This window comes from Lithobates pipiens, unplaced genomic scaffold (assembly GCF_037356315.1).
Source record: "Lithobates pipiens isolate NorthernLeopardFrog02 unplaced genomic scaffold, aLitPip1_a1.2 Scaffold_16, whole genome shotgun sequence".
NCBI lineage: Eukaryota > Metazoa > Chordata > Amphibia > Anura > Ranidae > Lithobates > Lithobates pipiens.
In genome coordinates this window covers 161,566,647-161,593,341 of record NW_027507748.1, presented here as the reverse complement: position 1 = coordinate 161,593,341, position 26,695 = coordinate 161,566,647, and the positions used below count along the sequence as shown (strand labels likewise).

At 40.4% G+C, this 26,695-nt stretch overlaps 1 protein-coding gene across 5 annotated transcripts in view; it reads left to right on the top strand.

The window, feature by feature from the left end:
• The window catches only part of CNKSR2 (connector enhancer of kinase suppressor of Ras 2), a 468,233-nt gene that overhangs the window by 429,306 nt on the left and 12,232 nt on the right, over positions 1 to 26,695 (top strand). For 4 of the 5 annotated variants that reach the window (XM_077480716.1, XM_077480715.1, XM_077480718.1 and 1 more), the window contains one exon: positions 23,752 to 23,945. The exons of the other annotated variant lie outside the window; for it this stretch is intronic. In XM_077480716.1, coding sequence (XP_077336842.1) covers positions 23,752 to 23,945 — 194 coding nt within the window. The remainder of the gene's footprint in view (positions 1 to 23,751; positions 23,946 to 26,695) is intronic. 5 annotated transcript variants of the gene reach the window in all.

Below are 26,695 nucleotides of genomic sequence, written 5' to 3'. Positions count from 1 at the left end.
AGTTAAAGATTGAGAAGAGCTGACAGGGACTGGATGACAAGGTATTAATGAGATAGACCAAGTAGGCTTGTTTGGCAGATTTATATAGGGTGAAGTCCTGCAGGCATTTGGTTTTATGCCACAGTCCTTCCAAGAGCACAGCAATGTCTCTTGAGGTTTCTAGTGTTGTCAGTTTGCCAGGGCTGTAACGGAGAGGGTCTGATTCTCTGTGTAGCGTGTACCTGCAGCATATATACTGTATATGCTAACCTTACATTAAAATTCAGTAATATATATATATATAAAAACTTTTTTTTTTTTTTTTTTTTTTTTTACAGAAAACCTGTTCTGAGGAAGTATGGCCATTGACCCTCTCTTTAAAAAAATATTAGTTGCCTGAAAGTCATGCTTATAACTTTTTAGTGAGTGTCCAGAACAATATAGATATATGTAGTATATCTGTGATATATATGTAAATTGGGAGCTTAAATCAGTAGCTTGTTGGCAATAGACTGAAAGTATGGAAACCACTGGAGGGGGGGGGGGGGGGGGAGATGCAGAGGTATGCAGGGGGCACAGTGGGGTGTTTTTACACCCCACTGTGGCGCCAGATATAAGATCCCCCTCGGGTGCCAAATGCTCTGTGTACACTCCTGATTCTCAATATTTGTTCGCAAGAGTAATGTTTCCACTGTCAGGATAACTAAAATAGATGGATTTGGACTGTATGCAGACAGACTTATTCTACTACTGCTCCTAAGGTCCAATTCACACCTGAGCAACACACTTATGCGTGTTTTTTCGTGTTTGTCACGCAACAGCATGGGGGCAACTCTTTCACTTGAATGAGCTGACTTATGCACTACAAATGCACCAAAGTAGCTCCTACACATTTTTTGGACAGTGAGCCTTGAGTGTTTTTGTACCACACATTTTGGTGTGTTTTTTCACTTGCCTGCTAGCCACGTCTGTCAAGAAACAATGGCACCACAAGCATGTTGCGTGTTTTGCCACATTTTCAGGAAGGTACGCAGAAATGTGAATTTTTGCATGCGTTTCCCAAACTTGCAGGTGTGAATGGGGCCTTATATCTCAAGTAAATGTTTAGTTTAAATTGGTTCAATACACAAAAAGTATTTCAGTTTGTTTTCTTTAACCACTTTCAGACCGGACCATTTTGCTGGTCAATGACCAGAGGTCTTTTTACAATTTGGCACTGCGCTGCTTTAACTGGTAATTGCGCGGTCATGCAATGTTGTACCCAAACAAAATTTGCGTCCTTTTCTTCCCACAAATAGAGCTTTCTTTTGATGGTATTTGATTGCCTCTGCGATTTTTATTTTTTGCGATATAAATGTAAAAAGACCGCACATTTTGAAAAAAAAGGATATTTTCTAGTTTTTTGTTATTAGAAAAATCCAATAAACTCAATTTTAGTCATACATTTAGGCCAAAATGTATTCAGCCACATGTCTTTGGTAAAAAAAAAGTCAATAACTGTATATTTATTGGTTTGCGCAAAAGTTGTCACATCTACAAACTAAGGTACGTTTTCTGGAATTTACGCAGCTTTTAGTTTACGACTGCCTATCTCATTTCTTGAGGTGCTAAAATGGCAGGACAGTACAAACCCCCCCCCAAATGACCCCATTTTGGAAAGTAGACCCCCTAAGGAAATTGATAAGTGGCATGTTGAGCCCATTGAATATTTTATTTTTTTGCCTCAAGCGATTGAATAATGACAAAAAATTTTTTTTTTTTTTTTTTTTACACAAAGTTGTCACTAAATGATATATTGCTCACACATGCTATGGGCATATGTGAAATGACACCCCAAAATAAATTCTGCTGCTTCTCCTGAGTATGGGGATACCACATATGTGGGACTTTTTGGGAGCCTAGCCGCGTACGGGGCCCCGAAACCAAGCACCGCCTTCGGGCTTTCTAAGGGCGTAAATTTTTGATTTCACTTCTCACTACCTATTACAGTTTTGAAGGCCATAAAATGCCAAGATGGCACAAAACCCCCACAGATGACCCCATTTTAGAAAGTAGACACCCCAAGCTATTTGCTGAGAGGCATGTTGAGTCCATGGAATATTTTATATTTTGCCACAAGTTGCGGGAAAATTACAAACTTTTTATTTTATTTTTTATTTTCACAAAGTTGTCACTAAATGATATATTGCTCACGCATGCCATGGGCATATGTGAAATGACACCCCAAAATAAATTCTGCTTCTTCTCCTGAGTACAGGGATACCACATATGTGGGACTTTTTGGGAGCCTAGCCGCGTACGGGGCCCTGAAAACCAAGCACCGCCTTCAGGCTTTCTAAGGGCGTTACAGTTTTGAAGGCCATAAAATGCCAAGATGGTACAAACCCCCCCCAAATGACCCCATTTTGGAAAGTAGACACCCCTAAATTTAGGGGTACACTAGTGAGACTAGGTAATAAATGGCGGGTGCCCTGAAACTATAAAAAAATAACTAACCAACCAGCGTCACCTGTAACAGTTATATGGTGATCACTGGTGAAAGGGTTAACTAGGGGGCAATCAGGGGGCTTTATGCGGTAGTATATGGGGGTCCCTGGCGCTATAAAAAGCTGCGGCAAACCTAAATACCTACCTGCCTAACTAGCGTCACCTGTGACACTAATACAGCGATCAGAAAAATTATCGCTTATTAGGCTGGGTTCACACTGGAGCGATGCAGGAGCGCCACGAATCCGCGGCGGGTTCCCGCATCGCATGCCTCCCGGCGGCAGTTCACACTGCCCTATGCGAACTGCTGGGAGTGTCAGTGAAATGTTAATGACACCCCCAGATCAGTTTGCATATCGCAGTGCGATCTGCAAACTCGGATCGCATGGTGTGAACACCCATGCGATCCGATTCTGCTGCGGACCAAAAAAAGGGTCCCGTGCGAATTTGCGACGGGTGCGGCGCGAATTCAGTCATACTATCTGTATGGCTGAACTCGAATCGCACAGAGATCGGATGTGATTTGCACTGCAGTGCGGTGCGAATCACATCCGTTCTCATAAACCGCTGCAATGTGAACCCAGCCTTAGTGACACTGGCGACGGGGGGTGATCACGGGGTTAAACCTTTATTGGGGGGGTTAGGGGGGTACATTAGAACTAAAGGGGGCTAACCCTAACTGCCCTAACAGTTATTACAGTCACAAATGACACCAATGCAAAAAAAAATAAAAAATGCAGTTGGTGTCACTGTGACTGGGGGGGCAGGGGTAATTGGGGGGGTGATCGGGGGGTGAAGGGGGGGTGTGAGTGTGCCTGGCATGTTCTACTGTGTAGTGTCGTGTTGGTGCAACTCACCGATCCTCTCTCCTCGGTGCCGGAACGAAAAATACCGACACGGAGGAGAGATTACATCACTTCCTCTCCTGTGTTTACATTACAGGAGAGGAAGTGATGTCACGGAGCATTTCCATTCGTCGGGAGCGATCGCGAGGGGGCCCCCCACCCGCGGGAAGGCAGGGACGTACAGGTACGCCCATATGCCTGCCCGTGCCATTCTGTCGACGTATATCGTCGTGCGGCGGTCGGCAAGTGGTTAAAAAGCAGCTACAGATTTAGAAAAGCCTGTCCCCTGTCCTGTCCCCCAGCCTCCTGTAGAGAAGGATGACGTGGTCTCTCTGCAGAGCTCTGATAACACCCCTACTGAGTCAGACCTATAGCTCTCCAATCCACAAGGCTCACTGGTTATTGTAGAGCTCTAGCTTCAACGCACCAGGGGGACCTCAGCAGAGATGATATTGCTTCCACATAGAGAGCAAGGTTTTTGCACTACAGTTTGCTAGCAGTGGACTTGTTTTTCTACTTTGCTGCTGCTTGCTAAAAAAACAATCAGATTCTGATTTCAACTGACATTTAAATGGACTGTACTGAGAGAAACAAGAGGGCTGCAATGGCTCACTTATTTGGAATATGCTAGTTGCCTGCCTGTCTATGTCCTCAGTATTTCTGGAACACTGCCCTTATATAACTATGTTGATTAGGAAAATCGGAGTGAAGTCTGAATTGTGTACAAATTCCAATTTGGTGAGAGTACAGATGCCAATGTGACAGCCATTGACATTTACATTGAAAACTCTGGTTTGGCCGCATTTGGAGTATTCCATCTGTAGCGCCGGCTCCTGACGAGCACATTCTATGTGTTTTTTTTTTCAATTTAATGTTCCTAAAACTACAGTTGGGTTTTAAGGTTAATTATATCAAATTATGGTTTCAGTACCAATCTGGCTGGATTGCACTGGGTTCCCCTTGGCCACAGGTGTTGCTGTCACTCCTGGCAAGTGTGAGAAAGCAGTTTAGCTAGGCGTATTGAGTGCCACTCTTTCTCGGAAACAGCCCAGTGGGTGTGTCATCCTGCTGTGTATTCTGGGAAAGGGTATTTAAGGTACTGAAATCATGTGGTTCTGGTGCAGAAGATCTTTCTGTCTGTTTGGTCCTGGTCCTCCTGACCAGCCCCCGTGGCCCTCATGGCCTGGGGTGTGGATACATCCAATTCCAAGTCTCAGGGCTGGATAGCCCGATGCAAAGTAACTGAGAGGAGGATTCAAAGGTGGTCCGGTGCTGTCTCATCTGTGGAGAGGCCCAGCAACTGGAGAATCACCCAGGGGAGGACTCTTTGGGAGAAGGCCATGCATAAGGCTGGCTTCTCAGAAAGAGCCTGGAGGCTCAATTGAAGGACACTAAATGGATCTACACTCATACGGTATCACCGGACTGGCTGCAAGATACTGGTGCCATATGATAGTTCTCTAAATTTGTCTATATCCCTCAGTTACATCCAAGTCTGTGGCAGAGACTTTGCTTTACTTAAACACTCTATCGGCTGCTAGGCCTAGTGAGAGGAGGTCTCAATAGGTGGGTGTGAGAATCCAGTTGTGCATGGTAATTCTCTGGATTTCTATAGTGAGAGACTTCCTATCTTTTGCAGTTCCAAGATTACCTGAACTTCCTTCCTAACCCGCTGCCCTTCATTGAAAATGGTTTTACCTATTTTTTCCAAATAAATATTCCAAAAAGAGGATCCAGTGTCAGTTTCTACAATTCTTTGGGCCATCTACCTCAGGAAAGCCCTAGACACACGCGAGGTCAAGAAGGTAACGGTAAGCCCAGTAAAACCAGCAGCTCCTTCGGGGGTAATTGCTACACATCCAATTCTGGTAACCAATCCTCCGAAAAGATGTGCTGGAGAGAGACCGGAGAAAGGCAACTAAATTAATATGGGGACTGGAGGACCCCAATTATGAGGAATGACTACAAGTGCTAAACTTATTCTCACTGGAGAAGAGGCACTTGAGAAGGGATAGGATTGCAATGTACAGATATCTAAATGGTGATCCCAGCATAAGTATGAAACTTTTCAGTCCCTGGGAGTGTAAAAGGGCACGGGGCCACACAATAAGACTGGATGAGAAGTGGTTTAACCTTAAGCTGCGTAGGGGGTTTTTCACTGTCAGGGTGGTAAGGATTTGGAACTCTTCCACAATCGGTGGCGTCGGTAGGAAATATGCACCGTTTTTAAAGACTCTTGGATGTGCATCTTAACGTAAACAATTTAAGGGGATATAGCAAATGATTTTTCTACACACACACCTACACAGGTTGAACTGGATGGACTGATGTCTTTATTCAATCTCACCAACTATAGAGTACTTTTAGCTATCTATGTATAGGGAACGTATTCATTATTCCTGGTAAATGTCTGATGGGATAATGGGTAATTGCATATAACAACTTGAATAAAGGCAAGGTGGCTGTTCACTTTGGAAGGGAAGGACATTTTTCCCAGAGCCTTCATCCAATCATGTGCAACTAACAACTTTGTCGTCTAGTTTCCTTGCAAATGATTGGGTATTCTTTCCAAAGTGAATGTCCACCACATTCACTAAGCTCTGGGGAAAATTCACTTGCAAAGTGAAACTTCACATGCATAGTGCCCCCCCCCCCCCACCTCTCTATTGAGAGTTCTCTGTAAATACCCAGTTCTTCAAGTATGGAACAGCATACTTTCTCCATTAATGTATTGTTCTTGCTTCAGTGGGCAATGACCAGTATTGAAGGTTGTCACATGGGGAGGAAGTAAACACCATCCAGCGTAGAGATCACACTAGGTTTGACACTGACAGATGAATAAAGCAGAGAGGATGCTTAGGGCAAGTATCAGAGGCTGTTTTTTTTTTTACTTGCAGTACAAGGGAACCTGCCATGTTGTCCATTGAGTCTATTTTAAAACATTAACCCCCCTGGCGGTATTCCCGAGTCTGGCTCAGGGTTACCGCTTTTGGTGTAAAACTTCCACCCCGAGCCAGACTCAGGAATACCGCAGTCTGGCTCGGGTGGAAGTTTTACACCAAAAGTGGTAACCCCGAGCCAGACTCTGAACCACATCGCTGTATGCAGGAGGAGGTTACTTACCTTCTGCCTTGGATCCAGCGATGTCCCCGAGCTGTAAGAGTGGCCCGTCCTCTGCTTGATTAATCACAGAGCCGATCTCCGTTCCCTGCGAGCGTTGCGACGCACGGGGACGGAGATTGGCACCCAATTAAAAAAGTGAAACACACAGTATACATACAGTATAATGTAATCTTACAGATTACATTGCTGTATGTAATAATTTCACATCCCCTTTGTCACTAGTGGTCTGCCCAGTGTCCTGCATGCAGTTTTATATTATAAATACTGTTCTTTTTGCCTGGAAACTGGAGATTGTCCATAGCAACCAAAACTGTCCCTTTACATCAAAAATGGTTTTAGACCAGCTATAAAACAGCAATAATAAATTAGAATCACTTGCAGAATTGAGGGATGGCGATTTGTGGGGAGATCCGTCATCAAATATTGAAAAGTAATGACCGTGACAATTCTGCAACTGAGCAAATTTCAGTGTTTTTGATTTGATTACATTATTGAATAATTTTTATTATTGTTATATTATTATTTGGTATAATTATTTATAGTTATTTATTATATTATAATTTATGATTTCATTTTTCAAACTTTATCATACCCGGGATGTCTGTTAGACTCTGGTTTGGACAGATTTAAGTGAGTTATTCCTAAGAATTACAGGACTACAATATAAAATGCCAAATTTCCATGCAAAATAATTGTACCGCTTTTAGCACCTAAAATCCGAAATAATTATACCGCCAGGGAGGTTAATATATGTTTACTTGTGGTAACTATTATCCATATAATAATGGTCTGTATGTCAAAAAAAAAAAAGCAGGGAAACACTATAGAAAAGTAGAATTTTCCAATATGTGTATTAGATGTTGCTTATCTAATTGTGCTTTTAATTCACGTGCATTAAAATATTGAAAATGTAGCCATCATAAAAATATAACATGTTAAAAGTAAAAAAGATGAATGCACATTTGCAAAAAGGCCAAAACTATACAGAAATATCAAGCATGAAATTGTGTAAATGTTAGAATTTTCTTTAGGCGTTCTAGCATGGACTGCAATCTAAAATAGGGTACATGCCCACGGTCATAATCAGATTACTGATTATGTACAGAGACTCTTGCAGGCAGAGATTGGCAAAAAGATCCTGCTTAAAAAAATGCATGAAAGGGTCCATAAAAGTTCTTGTTAATACGCGCATAGGCACATAAATATCTGTATAGTGCTTAGCTGCATAAAACTATGTTTCCATTCTATTAAATTTACACTCGTATACACAATTATGCACATACACATGTTTATATGTGTAAATTACTGGCCTTGGTTGCAGATTTTTCTATTTTGAATACGGGTCAGAACCCATCGCAAGTTTTCTGATGTTTACGCACTGTGTGCATGTGCCCATAGAAATTAATAGAACTGGACTTAGATCCCTAAAAAATAATTAAAGAATACTGCTTTTTTGTGAAGGATGAGGAAGTATAGTTCAGCTTTATTGTGTTTCATAGTAAAAGAGCCTGAGAAATTCAGTCCTAATTCAGAATGGAATGATGACATTTAAAAAGATCCAGAAATGGGAATGGGTAAGCATTCTACAGGTTTTTTTGTTTTGTTTTTTTTTGTTTTTTTTATGCATTTTCCATAGTGCTAAAACATAGCACAGCGGCTAATAAAGCAAAGCAAAGATAACTTATATAAATCTGATTCCTATTTTGGCAGTTTATTAGACCTGGAACAATTTACATAGGTGTTGCCTAAAAAGACCCTGTAAGGTCTCTAAAGGTGTAAATGCAGCAATTCCCTACTATAGAAGATACCATATACTCGCCTCTGCAGAACCATTTCTTCTACGTCTCCTTTATCACAGAGCTGCGGCCTTGAAAAGCCAGCATTCAGCACTTTTGGATAGATTGGGAGGAGACATAACTTCATTAAGAGTTTTGTAAAAAAAAAAAAAAAAAAAAAAAAGATTTTTATTGCAGTCTCCTCACTGGGGAGAATCTTCCTCTTTTTGTTCTGGTGACCAGTGTCCTAAGGTGGCTGTTCCTAAGGTGGGGATGTAAGGGGAAATTTTCCAATTATAAAACATATAAATACAGCGCTTGCTCAAACTCTTCACCAAGGAACCCTGTATCTGCTGACCTGACTTTCTACACACCATCCTAAAGACATCCATACCAAGCCTAAACTCACCCACCAGACTGAAAAACTGGGGGTCATTTGGATCTGGTGAGTGGGGACACATAAGGGGGTGTTGTGTACCTGAAGTTTTTCAAGCATCTTTCTTTTGTTCATTTTGGATTGGAGCACCTTGAGTTACTTGTTTTTGGACTCTGTGTTGGTTCATCATATTGCTTCACTTTTATTTAGTATGTTTGCGAGCGCTGTATTTATGTTTTATAGTTTCCAAGCGATTAGCACTTTGTGTATACCGGTAGCAGCTGCAACTTTTTCACTTTACTGATTTTACCTTTTTTGTCATGCCATCAGTGTGAGTTTGTATATTTAGCGTGTATGTATGTATGTGTATATATATATATATATATATATATATATACTATTTCTAAGATAGGATTTTTGCTCACTTTGTAGGGGTTTTGCCCCACTACTTTTTATCTAGAAGTTATGGAGAATATCCCCAATGAAATGCAATTAAAAAAATACACTGGTTTCTACCAGAGACGTGCAGTCAGGAGAGGCAGGTGAGGCAGAGCCTCACTTGCCATTAACATAAAAAAATAGCAAAAAAAACAGTCAAGGGTTGTAGCTCCCCTGGCACCTATAGTTCTGGAGGTATGGGGCTTCTTGTGCAGCCTGTCAGAAGCTACATATAGAGTGGCCAGTTTAAATACAAGCTGGCACACTGTGTTTGCAGCAGACTGAGAGGATGAGCTCACAGTGCCTCTCACTACTTGTCAGAAGCACTGAGCTTAATTGACAGCTTGGAGCCTTTGCTCAATGGTAAAGCACCATTGAAACAAGCTGTCCAATAAAAATGCTGTAGTGGAGGCTGTCCTCTCACTGCAGTGTCAAAGAAGGGGGCATGTATTTAAAAGACAAATGCTCCCTTTCTGCCCAGCCCTCTTAACTACAAGGAAAAAGCATGGGTTTATTTTTACCCTTAATCCCATGTTTTTCCATGCAGTTAAGAGGGAACATGAGACTCTGCTGCCTGCTGAAAAGGTACTGTTTTAATCAAGCTAAATCATATATTATTATGCTATATGTTATAACATAATGTATTACTGGTTTGAAAGTATAACTTCAAACTTCAGTAATTGGTCTGTTAAGCCCACCTGCTTGAGTACAGTTTTTGAATATATAGTATTTAGTAAGTTTTTTGAAACTATCAATGCTCCCCACTGAAACCATTGCCTGTGGAAGGGAATTGCACATCCTTGCCACTCTTACAATAAAGAACCCTCTACGCAGTCTAAGGTTAAACCTCTTTTCTTCTAATCTTAATGGGTGGCCACGTGTCTTTATTAAACTCCCTTCCATGGAAGTGTTTTATCCCTATCGTGGGGTCGGTCACCAGTATGGTATTTGTAAATTAAAATCATATTCCTTCTCAAGCGTCTCTTCTCCAGAGAGAGTAAGTTAATTATTCACTGACGTAACCTTTCTTCATAACTAATATCCTCCAGTCCTTTTATTAGCGTTGTTGCCCTTCTCTGTACTTGCTCCATTTCCAGTACATCCTTCCTGAGGACTGGTGCCCAGAACTAGACAGCATACTCCAGGTGAGGCCGGACCAGAGTCTTGTAGAGTGGGAGAATTATCGCTTTATCGCTTGCGTTAATCCCTTTTTTTAATGCATGCTGATTTTCAATTTGCTTTGTTAGCAGCAGCTTGGAATTGCATGCCATTGCTAAGCCTATCATCTACTAGGACCCCCAGGTCCTTTTCCATTCTTGAAACCCCCAGAGGTTCTCCCCCAAGTGAGTAGATTGCATTTATATTTTTGCCACCCAAATGCATTATTTTACATTTTTCCACATTAAACCTCATGTAGTTGCTGACCCCATTAATTTGTTCAGATCGTCTTGCAACGTTTATACATCTTGCGCAGAAGTTATTGCCCTGATTAGCTTAGTATTGTCCACAGATAAAGAGATTGAACTGTTTACCACACCCTCCGGTCATTTATGAACAAATTAAATGGGATTGGTCCCAGCACAGAACCCTGAGGGACCCCACTTTCCACCCCCTGACCATTCTGAGTACTCTCCATTTATCACCACCCTCTGAACTCACCCTTGTAGCCAGTTTTCAATCCATGTACTTACCCTATGGTCCATGCCAATGGACCTTACTTTGAACAGTAAACATTTATAGGGAACTGTGTCATATGCTTTTGCAAAATCCAGATACACCACGTCAACAGGTCTTTCTTTATCTAGATAGCAGTTCACCGCCTCATAGAATGTTAATAGATTAGTTTGGCAAGAATGATTCTTCATGAATTCATGCTGAGTACTGCTAATGATACAGTTTTCATTACTAAAATCTTGTATATAGTCCCTTATCATCCCCTCCAAGAGCTTGCATACTATTGATGTTAGGCTAACTGGTCTGTAATTCCTAGGGATGCATTTTGGCCCTTTTTTAAATATTGGAGCTACATTGGCTTTTCTCCAATCAGCTGGTACCATTCCAGTCAGTAGACAGATTGTCAGTACAATTTAGGAACAATGGTCTGGCAATTACTTGAGTTCCCTAAGGATCCTCAGGTGCAAGCCATCTGGTCTCGGTGACTTATTAATGTTGAGTTTTCCAAGTCTATTTCTATTTCTGTCCTCTTTTAGCCATGTGGGTGCTTCTTGTGATATGCCATGCGGATAAACACAGCAGTTTTGGTTACTGAAGCCCCGATTCCCTTGTGATGACTAAGAAGAATAAATTCAATACCTTTGCCATCTCTCCATCCTTTGTAACCAGATTTCCTTCCTCATTCTTTATGGGGCTAATATGGTCTGTTCTCCCTTTTTTACGGTTTATATACTTAAATTCTTGGGTTTTTTTTTTTTTTTGCTCTCCTCCGCTATGTGTCTTTCGTGTTCTATCTTAGCCACCATAATTGCACCCTTACATTTCTTGTTGCATTCTTTGTAAAGTCTGAATGCTGATGTAGATCCTTCAGCCTGGTATTTTTTGAAGGCCTTCTCTTTTGCTTTTATATGCATTTTTACATTGAAGTTAAGCCATCCAGTTTAATATGCTCTTAAAGTAAACAAATCTCTCCTCCTTGTTCTTTGTTGCGAAGATTTTATCCCAATTTCTATCTTCTAGCAAGGTTCGTGGTTTGGGGAAGTTTGCGCTTTTGAAATTCAATGTCTTTGTATTCCCCTTATGTTTCCTATTTGTGTGATTTATACTGAAGCTAATTGACCTGTGATCACTGTTTCCTAAATTTCCCCTCATGTCCACATCCGTGATCAGGTCTGTATTGTTGGTAATCAGTAGGTCTAGTAACGCTTTGTAGTTGGTGCGTTTTACCATCTGACCCATGAAATTGTCCTGAAAGACATTTAGGAACTGGTGAACCTTAGACCACTGTGCAGGTTCTTCCGCCCAGTCTGTCTGGATAACTAAAATCCCCCATTATGATGACACTTCCCATCCATGCTGCTAATCCAAATTGTGATAGGTGGTCCGTCTCCCCCTCTTCCCTCAGGTTAGAGGGTCTATAGCGTACTCCCAGCATTATTTTCCCCTTAGTTTCATCCCTTTGGCGCTCTACCCATAAGGATTCCACCTCCTCCTTAGCTCCCTTAGTGATGTTCTCTCGCATTCACTTGTACATTATTCTTGATATACAGGTATACCAAGTCTCTGAAATTCCCACAAAATCTAAATCCTCCTCATACAACAGTATCCCTAGTTTTCCCATTCTGTCCACCAGGCTCCTGGCATTGGTGAAAATGCCATATAGTTTTAGACCGGTCGCATAATGTCCTCTTATTGGGTGTTCTGAGATTGCAAATAGGACTGGTTACTATACTTACCTTGGGTTTATGTGCTTTAGTCAACCTACCACTAATGCCCCCAATACTACCCTCTGGAATATGCTCCACACTGACTATCTCAACCTCTGGACCCTCCCCACGTGCCCTAGTTTAAAAGCCCCTCTAACTTTTCGGCCATCTTCACTCCCAGCAGATCTGCACCCTCCTCATTTAGGTACAGTCTGTCCCCTCTATAGAACTGGTGACTGACTAAGAAGTCAGCTCAGTTCTCAAGGAACCCAAACCCCTCCTTACTACACCAGCTCCTCAGCCACTTGTTTACTTCCCCAATCTCCCTCTGCCTTTCTGAGGTGGTTCTAGGTAACGGTAGTATTTTTGAGAATACTACCTTGGAGGTCCTTTTCCTCAATGTAGCTCCTAAGTCACTAAATTCGTTCTTGAGGAAACTCCATCTGCCTCTGACTTTGTCATTGGTGCCAACGTGCGCCAAGACAGCCCGGTCTTCCCCAGCCCCTCCCAGTAATCCGTCTACCAGACCCGTGATGTGCCGAACCAGAGCGCCCCGTAGTATGTTCTTTCTTTCTTAAACCATAACATGTTTAAGGCATAGATAAAATATTAGATGTTTATTGTAAATGGATTGAATGGACAGGAGCCCTGTGTTGCACAACTAATTTTTTTAAGTTTAAAATCAAATCTATGACTGGACACATTTCCACGTGTTTGGTCAGTTTAAAAATGTTTCCAGTAAAAAAAATCTGATCATGCCAGCAATGAGTTGAGCTCTTTACTTCCTGTAGTGAGCTGACAATGTTGCTTCTGCTGTATTGAAATCCAAAGGAGAATTGTTAGCCCTTCATGAGTTCTATGCTGCTGGACTACAGACAAGGCATACCTAGTTGGCACCCTATCAGTGCAAAACGGTTTGGCCTGAATCTTCACAGGATCCAGGACATTTAGCACAAGCCTTGAATCTATACAAACCTAAAAAAAAAACTTCTACAAACAAGTGTTTTATATATATATATATATATATATATATATATATATATATATATATATATATATAATATTATTATTATTATTCACGATTTATATAGCGCCAACAGTTTACGCAGCGCTTTACAATATAGAGGGGGGACAGCACAATTACAGTAAAATACAGAAGGGACAGGAGAGCCCTGCTCGTAGAGCTTACATTCTAAAGGGAGGGAATGGTGGCACAAAGGGTAATAGATGCAGGGAATGATTTGATGGAGTTGTTAGGTAGGTGTGGGATAGGCTGCCCTGAATAAGTGAGTTTTCAGGGATCTCCTAAAGGTGGACAGGTTAGGGGCTGATCGTATATACTGGGGCAGGGAATTCCAGAGGATGGGAGAGGCTCTGGAGAAGTCCTGAAGACGAGCATGAGAGAAGGTAACAAGGGTGCTAGAGAGCAGGAGCTCCTGGGAGGAGTGGAGGGGACAATTTGGGCGATATCTGCAGATGAGGTTGGTGATGTAGCTGGGGGCGATGTTGTGGATGGCCTTGTATGTTGTGGTTAGCATTTTGAATTTTATAAGGTGGGGTAGGGGAAGCCAGTGAAAGGATTGGCAGAGAGAGGCAGCAGTCGCAGATTGATTAGTGAGGTGTATTAGTCTAGCAGCAGCACTCATAATAGACTGAAGAGGGGGTAGCCTGCGTAAGGGTAGGCCATTAAGGAGAGAGTTGCAGTAGTCAAGGCAGGAAATAATCAAGGAGTGAATAAGTTGCTTTGTGGTGTCATTAGTCAGGAAGGGTCGAATTCTGGAGATGTTGCAGAAGTTAAGGCGACAGGATTTAGCCAGTGATTGGATGTGGGGGCTGAAAGAGAGGTCAGAGTCGAGGATTACACCAAGCACTCTGGTATGTGTGGAGGGACCAATTGTTGTGCTGTTGATCTTAATGGTAATGTCATGGGGGGGGGGGGGGGCAGGAAGGAGGAAATATTACAAGCTCAGTTTTAGAAATATTGAGTTTGAGAAAGTGGTGTGACATCCATACCGAGATGTCATTCAGTAAGTTTGAGAGCCGTGAGGAGATCAAGGGGGTGAGTTGAGGAGTGCAGAGATAGATCTGGGTGTCGTCAGTGTAGAGGTGGTATTGGAAGCCATGGGAGGTTATCAACTGGCCCAGGGAAGAGTTATAGAGTGAAAATAGGAGGTTTTTAAGGTTTTTTATGTATGGGGGTAACCAGTGCATGTTTGAGCAGGGAAGGAAAGGTGCCAAAGGAGAGGGAGAGGTTGAAGATGTGGGTTAGGGCGTTAAAGCGGGGTTCCACCCTAAAGTGGAACTTCCACTGATCGGAACCCTCCCCCCCTCCGGTGTCACAATTGGCACCTTTCAGGGGGGAGGGGGGTGCAGATACCTGTCAAAGACAGGTATTTACACCCACTTCCGGGCATAGACTCCCGTGGGAGTCTACGCCATTTCCTGTCCTGCCACGCTGTCTGCTGGGACACACACGGGTCTCAGAGACAGTGCGGACAATTCCTATTGCGCTGCGCGACTCGCGCATGCGCAGTAGGGAACCGGGAAGTGAAGCCGATTCACTTCACTTCCTGATTCCCTCACCTAGAATGGTGGCGGCAGCAGCCGAGAGCCGAGCGATCAATCGGCCTCGGCTGCCGGCATCGCTGGAACCCGGGACAGGTGAGTGTCCATTTATTAAAAGTCAGCAGCTGTAGTATTTATAGCTGCTGGCTTTTAATGTTTTTTTTGTAGGTGGAATCCCTCTTTAAGGATAGAGTGGGAAGGTGGTCGCAGTAATTGTGAGGGGACAAGATCCAGGGACAGGTGAGGAGCTGGGCCATGGAGAGGAGTTTATCAACTTCATCGGTGGTAACTGGGCAGAAGGAGGAGAGTAATGAATGTGGTGTTGGACCTGATGTGTTGGGTAGGGGAGGACGTTGAATGCTGGATATAGATATATAGATTTTCCGTGAAATAATAGTGCTACCATACACATAACTTAGATCCTACATAATCTTCCAAAAAAGCTTGTTGTATATTAGTGAAAAAATTAAATGAATCAACTCCTTAATATTCAAATCAATGCATATGGTACGTAAAAAATATAGAGCCCATCTGTAAAACGGCAACTGCGTGTCAGGAAACCATCACCAAACACCTCCATGTGCATTGCCTGCTCACCTTGGATTTGAACCCATTACAGGTTATATTTCGCCTTTTGTATATTATCAGAGACACCGGAAGTGACGTCACTGACTCTGTCCGACGCATTGCCTCATTTGACTTCCTCACCCTTCCAATTTAAAATGTTTTCATTTTTTCACTATTATAGCACAAGATATTTTGGAAGACTATCTAGGATCTCATATGTATGGTAGCATTGTTGTTTCATGGAAAATCTATATATGACACTTATTTAGTGATGGTAGATTTTTTTTAGGTTTGTGTATCCTGGACAGTACACCATTTTCATTTTATATACACTTGATTTAGTGGTTGGAGATTACCATATTAGTGGTGGCAGCAGTTCAGTAATTTTTCACTGTTTTTGCCTATATATTTTTTTATCATTTTATATTTTTTGTGATATTGCACATAGTAGCACACACAAAAAACAATCGAGGTCCTGTACCAACACCAGTCAATGCTCCCGCTGGCACCATGGTGAGGCATAGATCAATATTTTCCTTAATGCAGAGCAACTACAGAGCAAAAAAGAAGTCTAAAAAAATTGTTGGAGAGGGTAAAGTGAAATTTCCAGTGCAATCAGCACCTTGAAAGTGCCACTGTCAGCCTTCTTCAGGACCCCAGCTCCAACAGTGTGCCCACTAGCCTCTTGTAATACCCATAATCTCTGAAGATCTGCTAACCTCCCACTGTGCCCCCCTTCCTGCCAAGTCTCTTATTCCCCCTTCTTCATAGACCCCCTCCAGAGCTCACATCCCCCACAGTGCCTTCAGGATCCCTATACCGATAGTGCCACTTATCCTGATACAGAATTCCATAGCCCTCTTCAGAACCTCTATCTACACACATTGCCACCTATCCTATAGAGTCATCCAGCCCCTCAGAGATCTCCTAGCTCCTCCACCCAGCATAAACCCCCTATCCCCATCCAGAGGCCTTAGTGCACCTCATAGCCCCCATATGTTTCTCCCACTGGCATCAAATTTGAGGCATTTTCTCCTCTACCAGCATTAATTCCAGAGTATTTTTTCTTTTCTTGGCCACCAGTCTCCAGGGTATTCTTCCTTCTGCTGACCACAGAAACAAGGACATTTTTCCTTCCATTCACCACTGATTCCAGAATATTTTTTTTTCTCTTACTGACCACCAACCAATGCTGGGGCATTTTTTCCTCTTACTGACCACCAAAATTGAGACGTTTTATTTTATTGACCACTGATACCGGAGCATTTTTTCTTTCCACTGACACATGGGTTATGAATTGTTTTTCCTCTCATTGACTGTTAAGTATAGCAGTTGATAGGGGCATTTTGCTATTTGACTCGGGAAGCATGATGATGGTTTCTTTATAATTCTGTTTAAGGCTGGATTCACACCTATACGTTTTTAATGCTTTTTGCATTTTGCAGATTTGCACTACAGAACGTGTTCCATAGGAAACCATGGCAAATGGATTGTAGTGTAAATCTTCAAAATGCAAAAAGCACTAAAATTGCATAGGTGTGAATCCAGCCTAAGTGCAGACAGCTTGGTTCATTTTCATTGCATATAAAGTGCAAGTTTAGTGGCTGTAGCCAAATAAAACGTGATCTTAAAGTTAGCAACTGAATAAATCTTGAATCAGGCTCTAAATTATGTAATTGAGGGCAATATATTTAATGTTTTTTTATAATTATCATCAGCCAGTCATTGGTCCCTGTTCCTTGAAATTTTGATTTGGTTTCCATTGGAGTTTACAAAGGGTACTTACTTTTTGGGAGGTTTTGTTTATTTTTTATTTTACTTTGACCAGATATACAATTCAGATTCTGCTGTAGTATAGACATATAAGTGGAATTTTTGTTGGTTTGATATCCTTAGGCATACAAAACTGTTGTATCTGTCAAGAGTTCATTGTGTAATCTCATCATTTATCTTGTGTGTACAAAATTGTTATCGTAGCTTTTTGTCTTTAAATATATCATATATTTTGTCTAAGAAATGTGGTTCTTGTTTTGTGTTGCTGAAGCCTTTTGGTTATATATGCAGTCTCTTTGTGTTTTCGAAATGAAACTCTATACAGAAGATTTATTCTATTGATGGAGAACTGATCAGCTGTTTTCTGGGAGAATAGGAGCATTTCAGCAATTATTGCAAAACGACCCCCTCGGTACAATAGCAAGCCTATACTTAAAAAAAATAAATAAATAAATAAAAAACATGCCTCTGCAGTCGGTCTGTTGGTCTATCAAAAATGAAGAAAGTTGTACATCTTAGACTGAATAATTCAATTTTATTGTCCTTGTTAGTATATATTACAGAACATAAAAAAAACCATTAACTATAAACTACTGTGTATATAATGTGTTTTTCCCACTTGCCATGTCTCTCAGTTTGCCTTAAAATACCTGAACTAAACATCCCGATTAATGGTAATTATGGGCAAATCAAAAATGACATAAATGATGCAGACTGTCACTGAAAATACCAAAGCCGCTTTTGACTTTGAGTCCCTTTCATAACTTATTTTTATTACTGGTTGATCTTGCCTGTAGATCTATTGTTTTTCCATTTCCTGTAACAGAGCAAACTGTCCAACAAAAGTGGCAGTTCCATGGGTTGTGAAAACCATAATATATGGGTAGAAGTGCTTGAAATATTTCTATGCCTTAAACCTTTTTTTCTAAAAGACAAAAAAATTATTTGCTATAACTGATTATAGTGTTAGCTAAATTTAGAATTGAATTTGATTGTCTTTGCTCTTAAACTAAATTTAAAGTATACCAAAGGGCCACAATGTTTTTTTTTTTTTTTTGTATTGAATAGAGTGGAAAGGGATTAGAACGCCTTTCTGTTTTTTTATTGCTGTCTGTATCCCCATTAGGAAGCTTCCCAATGTTTATTTCTCCTCTTTACCATTATTACAAAGTGTAAAAGCGAGGGAAGACTCCCCAATTTTGGATAGTCATCAGAACAAGAAAAGAGTGGATATCTTTTGATGAAGACACTAGTTCTGGTAGGAAAATCCGGAACAGAGGGGTGCCAAACTAAGCGCAGAATTAAATCGTAGGCTTACTGTTAAAAACAAATAGAAACTCACAAGATAGATAAAATGACATGTGTACTGAAAATGCTAGTCTTGGAGTCTCTCCTAGCCGTGGCAGCTTCGATCACAATTGGTGTTTGTAATGCAGCCAGGAACCAGGAAGCAACTGATCATGACCGCGATCAGCATTAACCGCAGAATGGCGTTGGGTTGGATGTGATGTCACAGGAATAAGATGATTGCCGTTCACTCGTGAAGGGGCGCGGTAATGCATTTTGAAGCTACTGCTTCTTAAGACCATAATTTTACTTTTTGCTATAATAAAAACCCCCCCAAAGTATATATAAAAAAAAAAATTTCCTCAGTTTAGGCCGATACGTATTCTTCTACATGTTCTTGGTAAAAAAAATCGTAATAAGTGTTTATTGGTTTGCGCAAAAGTTATAGTGTCTACAAAATAGGGGATAGTTTTATGGCATTTTTATTTATTTATTTTACTAGTAATTGCAGCGATCAGCAATTTTTTTGGGACTGCGACATTATGGCAGACACATCGGACACTTTTGGGGTGATTTTGAGACCATTTACATTTATACAGCGATCAGTGCAGTTAAAAATGCATTGATTACTGTGTAAATGTGACTGGCAGTGAAGGGGTTAACATTAATCTTCCTGTACGTGCCCTTTTGCCACAGTATATACACCTAAAACACCTATAAACCTACGAGTTAATGCTGAACTTAGTCTGGCGCCCCTCTGTTCCTGATTTTTTTACAGTTGCTATATAATTTAGTGTGTGTTCATTCATATATGTGTATGTATGTATGTGCATATGTTTATATGTGTGTGTCTATATTTGTGCACTTTTGGTTATTCCAGTTGTCATATAATTTTACCTTAATGACATCACTCTATCGCCACTGTTCACCACCCTTTTTTTGTACTGGTAGTCCTGGGGACTACCAGGAATTCCCTCTTGTTGAAGGCATTTCCTCTTCCTCTCTTCCTGTTTTGACTATGGGACAGGAAGTGAAGGGAAATCCCTTAATGATACACCAATGAAAAAAAAAAAGAAAAGGAAAAAGGGGACTAAAACCATCTATCCAAAATGGAAAAAAAAAAACATCTAAGACTTTCATGTCCACAGAGTGACAATGCTAAGCATTGTCGCCTGATTATAGGAAGTGAAAAAATAATGGATCAATTGGCAGGATCAACAGGTTAGACTCAGAATGACAGTGAAAATTTAAAACTAATGACAGACTGCATCATATATGTCATTCCACTTTAACATTACCTGTCAAGAGAGAAATATGGGGCAATTCTGATCTATCCTTTGGAAAAATCTTGTTCTCAGGTTGTCATGCTGACCCTATTTTTTCAGTTTCTATGTTAAAAGTCACTTATCCAGTTTGGACAGTGGCTTCCATATCTGTACACTTAATCCAGGTCAGTGATTTTTGTTATTGAAGCCAAAGAGTTACCAAAACCGGGTAACTAGTATTTTCAAAAGGAGGTTAGCACTGGCAGTCCCCATGTTTGCTCATTAATTAAACACTTCTCTTGATACTGCCTCTAAACCAACATGACATGTCATGTTGGTTTAGACCAACATGACCAACATGACATGTCATATACCAACATGACATGTCATATACTTTTCATTGAGAAAATAGAACAATAAACATTTTTGATGATCAGCACAGAGGTGCCAGATCAAAGTTGAAGTTTAGGCGCAGTAATTCATTATAACTAATAAGATTTAAAGCATAAACCAATTAGTTCAAAAAAATAAACAATGTAGGCTGTTAGGAGTTGACAGCAGAATCTACTGCTGGCGGACTCCTAGCATTTTTTTCCTACTTATTAGTCAACACTGCCAGCACATATAACGCATTCCATTAAAAGAACCCTAAATCACCCACAGTATCAGTGCCACATTACATTATGGCCTGAAAATAATCTAGTTTTAAGGAATGGTAATTTAAAGAAGTAGCTCTCACGTAAAACTATTTTAGGCTTTGAGTTATGTTGAAATCTGAATAAACTTTGAGGTTTTACAAACAGATCTAACCACTTTTATGTTTATTAGCCAACTGTTCAGTTCATGTTTCAAAAGCTAGAATTAATATCTATATCCTTTTCTTAAATACTGGGGTTATTTCTCAGATCATTTATTAAATTTAATCCTAATAAACATTTATTCATACTTACATTAAAACTTTTACAATGTGGAGGGTATCTACACTGAAAATTCATCTTGTTTTTAGAAATGTTTTAATTGAAAGTGGTGATTGTCTTTGGGAAGCCATCTTGGTGCCAACCAAACCTCTATGCTCTTTTGCCGTTAATTGTCTCAGTTGTCTGACAGTGGAGATGTCCTTTAGTAAAGCAACAAAATGATGATGTGCATTTGCACTATGCAAACAATTAAGGTAGAGATGATTGCTTCCTGGGAAAACAATTTATCTGAAAACTATAGAAATTTGGAGCTCAGTTTACAAAACACTAATCCTGCACACTAATTTATAGAAATGTTGCATCATAGAAATTCCAGTAGAGCCTTACTTTTATAATTAGAAGTTAATTTAAATATTAGTATATATAGTGTGTCTATGGGGATGTTTGACCATTCTTCCAGAATCACATTTGTTAGGACAGGCACTGCTGTTGGACAAGAAGGTCTGGCTCTCCATCTCTACTCTAATTCATCCCAAAGGTGTTTTATCGGGTTGGGGTCCAGACTCTGTGTAGGGCAGTCGATGTGGACATTTTTTATCTATATTATCGCAGTCTTTGTACCAATTTATCCCAAAGGTGTTCTATTGGGTTGGGGTCCAGACTCTGTGTAGGCTAGTCAAGTTCCTCCACCCCAAACTCGCTCATCCATGTCTTTATGGATCTTGTTTGTGCACTGGTGCGCAATTATGCTGGAACAAGAAGGGGCCATCCCCAAACTGTTGACACAAAGTTGTGAGCATAAAATTGTCCAAAATTGCTTGGTATGCTGACACCTTAAGAGTTCCCTTCACTGGAACTAAGGGGCCAAGCCCAACCCCTGAAAAACAACCTCACACCATAATGCCCCCTCCCCCAAATGATTTGGACCAGTGCACAAAGCAAGGTCCATAAAGAAATGGATGAGCAAGTTTGGGGTGGAGGAACTTGACTGGCTTACACAGAGTCTGGACTCCAACCCAATAGAACACCTTTGGGATAAATTGGTACAAAGACTACAATAATATAGATAAAAAATGTCCACATCAGTGCCTGACCTCACAAATGCCCTTCTAGAAAAATGGTTAAACATCCCCATAGACACATTACTAAAGCTTGTGGACAGCAATCCCAGAAGAGTTGAAGCTGGTATGGCTGCAAAGGGGGAGCCAACTCAATATTGAATCCTATGGACTAAGGAATGGGATGCCATTAAAGTTCATGTGCGTGTAAAGGCAGGCATCCCAATACTTTCAGTAATATAGTGTATATCTAGTGGGTGTCTAGTGCACATCCCAACCTGCTTCTCTCATTATACAGTTAACTACACAGGATTCGGATAACTGATAAAGTAACTTGCTGAGAACTATCCAGTTGAATCATATGGCCCTGTTTTAGTACACCTAGGATGAAAAAGTTACAATTCTGGGAATTTGCAAATTAACAAACTATTGAGAGCTCAAAGCAGCATGGGAATGTTTGTGCCCACTCTATGCAACAGCTCATGTGAGAGAGAACAGTGAGGGGACCATCGCACCTCCATCTCTAATTACATTTGCAGGGCATATAGTGAGTGTAAATCATGTGTTCGGGATTCTCTCCCCTAGACCAGTGCCTGCTCCAAGATCTCTCCTCTAGACCTGTGCCTTTATTACTACTCTGCACCCAGGTTGGTATGGGCCAAGTCTACAAATTGAAAACCGTAATGGTTAAATATTCTGCATAGGGATTAGTTGAGGAAAAAGAGCCTAGAGGCATCATATGGGATTTTCCCGGTGGCTAAGGTGCAACTTTAAACATTAAAGACCCACTGCTACAAAAAAGTTTTTTTTTTTCTTCATTTAGTATGAACTTTTCATCTATAGTGATGGTGACATAGCTGGACACAATTAGCCTGTTTTTATCAAAGGGGTGTACTGCTGATAGCAAACTGTCTTCTATTCAAAAGCTTTAATCTCGGTTTTGGTGCACCTTCAAACATCCCATAATAAGTATGTTTGGACTTTGAAGGCTATTTCAGGGCTCCTTTTCAAAAGTGCCATGGTGGACAGTGAATGACCAGCCAGTCTATAAGTTATACATATGTAGTAATGCATCTTCAGGTATCTCTCAGGACTCTGTCAATGGCATAGTAGATTTAACAAAATCAGTTCCAGGATTCCAAGGAACCACAGCACATGCATACCTTACAGAGAAGCCTGTTCATGCCTGAGATTAAACTTTTGAGTAAAAATATACAAAAAACTAGAAACTTACATGAAACAGGCAAATCTTTAAAATGTTGTTCTTCATTCACATCACCCTCACTGTAGCTAAAAATAAGTTCATACTCAATGGGGGAAAAAAGTCTTAAAAATATTCAGGTACTGTAACTGTATCCAAAAAAGAGGCCATATAGGAAACCGTTGTTGATTTACTAAAGGCAAATAAGCTGCTCACTTTGTATAGGGAGTTGCATAGTACAAGAATACCCAACCACATGAAAAATAAAAACGTTGTTTTATTTTTACATAATTGGAAGATGTGCTTCAGCAAAACTTCACCTCATTCACTAATCCCTAGGGAAAATTTGCGTGATTATCTTTAGTAAATCAACCCCAGTGAGTATAAATATTTTCACAAAAGCATTAGAAGACTAAAGCCCTTTAATGCAAAATATGTTGCCTTTTAGCTTTCATTGAGTTATACTTCAATTTTGTTCACGGTACATCACAGGTTTGTTTGTTGATTTGGATTTAGCTCTATACCCTCCCTCCATTTACTAGAAACTGAGAACTTTTAGTGAGCAAAATGTTATGGTTGTCTAAGTGTCTTATATAAACTAAAATGTCACAAACAATGATGGAGCTTGTCAATCTTAAAAGTAGGGAAAAAAATGCTGGCTTGCAGTTATTGTCCAGTTAATGTTGCTCCATTCCTTCTGTTTCCATGATGACAGAAACTGGTAACGAGAAGCCAGCAGACTCATTACAAGATCTCTACAGGGCCCTGGAAAAAGCCAGTTTATCCCCACTTGGAGAACAGCGGCTTTCAACCAAAATGGAGTACAAGAAGTCTTTTATTAAAAGATGTAGTGATCCCGTAGTCAATGAAAAACTACACAGACTGCGCATTTTGAAAAGCACTTTAAAGGTAGGACATTAGAAAGAAGTTCTAACTGGACCTTGGGGCATTAAAGTACTAAGCTTTTACAATTTTAAGTGTGTAAATCAAAATTTACTGTTAATGTGGATTTCGTTCCCAAGGCGAACAGTTAATCCTTAAATAAGTCAAAGCAGAACTACAGGTAAAACATGACATTCAGTATTAAGGCACAAAAATACAGCCTATGTGCGTGTACAGTGTATTGTTCTTAACCACTTGCTGCCTGGGCTCTGCTCCTGCCCAGACCAATTTTCAGCTTTTAACGCTGTCACTCTTTGAAGGACAATTGCGTGGTCATACAACATTGTAATCAAATTTAAAAAATTCCCACAAATATAGCTTTCTTTTGGTGGTATTTGATCACCTCTGTTTTTTTTTTTTTTTTTTTTTTTAAGACCGAAATGTTTAAAAAAAAAATCCAAACGTTTATATTTTGTTGTTATATTTTGCAAACAGGTAATTTTTCTCCTTCATTGATGTACGCTGATGATGCTGCACTGATGGGCTGAATTGATGGGCATTGCTAGGCACCACTGGGCACTGATAGGTGGCACTGGTGGGCACTGATGGCATTGTTGGGCACAGAGTTGGCACAGATTGGTGGCACTGATAGGCAGCACTGAAGGGCATTGATAGGTGGCACTGATAGATGGCACTGATGGGTGGCAGTGGTGGGCACTGGTAGGTGACACAGATAGGCAGCACTGCTAGGTGGCACTGATAAGGCACTGATTGGCACCACTGGTGGACATTGATAGGTGGCACTGATTGCTGGCACTGTTATACACTGGTGGGCACTGATTCATGGCACTGTGGGCACTGGAAGGCGGCACTTGTGGGCATAGTTAAGATGGCTGTGCATATTCCTCTTCGGGACCGATGTACCTTGCACAGAAGCTGGTGATCGTTTTTGTTTTTTTCTCCATGAGAAGAAAAAACTATTACCAATCTTCTGTTTACATCACGTGATCAGCTGCCCCTTACGCCGATCTGTGATCACCCGAGTCTCATTGGGAGGACAACTAAGAGCGTGCAAAGGGGAGGACGTCTATTGACGGCCTCCCTGAAAAGTAGGTCCGCGCTGTAGCCATCATTCGGCTATAGCATGGATCTGAAGGGGTTAAATAAAGCATTTGATAGAAAATCAGAGGAGCGAAGACTATATCGTAGCTCCAAGACCTGTTTTGTCACCAGGGAACCTGTGCTTTGTCCACATGTTTTCTTACCTGGATATTGGCCACTCTGTCATACTTGGGAGTATCAGGTATCAACATTTGTAAATGGCAGTTGAATATAAGCAGCTAAGATAGGCCCCTTGCATTAGCAAAACACAAATCCATTTTAAGGTTTCAGAGCACATCTAGAACCGTGGTAACCTTGTAGTACAGGTGGGGCTGAGATTTTAACATTCTATAAACCGACGCCTGGAGTTCACATTTAAATAAAATAACTGGTGGACTTAACCTAAGAATATATAAAGTAATTTGGGATTTTTGCCTTGATTTAAGTTTTTCTCACTCCACAAAATGATTACCATGAAGGTAGCTGAACTCTATGCATTTTAATAAGGGTTAATTATCAACTGAAAGAAAGACACATTTTAGCATGTCTATCTCATTGTTTTCGTACAATACTTCATCTTGACCTATTAAAGATACCTATATTGCTCTCTATTTTCCTTTTAGTTAATAATTAAAGAGAATTATGAGCATTGCTCAAACTGATTTAACTCTGAGATTATATGACCAATACCCAAGAGCTACTGTACTGCCATATTTGTGTTTACAGCTATCTATCTATGCTAAGCAGTTATTTAATGCAAGAGCCATGTGTATTATTAATTGAATCCTGGTTCCTTTGTATATTCCAGATCTAAACATATAACCACCTGTACGTTGTTTCTGTGCTAGAGCTTTTCTGTCTATTGTCCTTGTGCGTGGTGATTTGACTTGTATCACCCCCAATCCTTTCTCTGGGCAGCCTGTAGTTGAAAGACTTGCTGAGTCCTTCCTTCAGTTTTTATTCTTGCACAGTAGTGATGTGACCACTAATTTTACAAAGTAATGTTTGAGTCTGCAAAAGCATTTGGTGCACAATTTGACTTTGTTCTTTATGGCTAATGAGCAGTATATTTGAATGAGTTATGGGTTTTTGGTTTAACTACAATGAATGTCAACCTATAAAAATGGGCATTGAGATGTAATTAAAGGCAAATCTTTTTTTATTTTTTTTTTATTTATTTTTTATTTTTTTGGATAGAGTGGAGAAGGATTAGAACACCTGTCTGGTTTTTATTGCTGTCATTGTCTTTATTGGTGAATTCAATCCTCTTATGTTCTATTTACCGTTATCTCTGAGAGTGAAAATGAAGGAAAATCTAAAATCTTGGGTTCTTACCGGAAGAGGAATAGAAAAAAAATGTTTTCCAATAGGCACATCAGTTCTGGTGACCCTAGTTACAACCAGGTTTTCCCTCAGTTTGGATGAATTTCTTCTCACATCCTGTTTTGACTATGAGACAGAAAGTGAAAGGAAATCTCCCCAATGTGTTACAAATGGGAAAAAAAAAAAAACTGACAAGGGTTATAACCCTCTTACTCAAAATTGAAAAAAAAATTGTCTCTAGATCTACTTGAACGTGTTCTGTCATGGCTTTCTTTAGTTACCAGTCGATGGCAAACGATAGTAAAATATGATGGTATTATAGATAGAGTATCTCACAAAAGTGAGTACACACC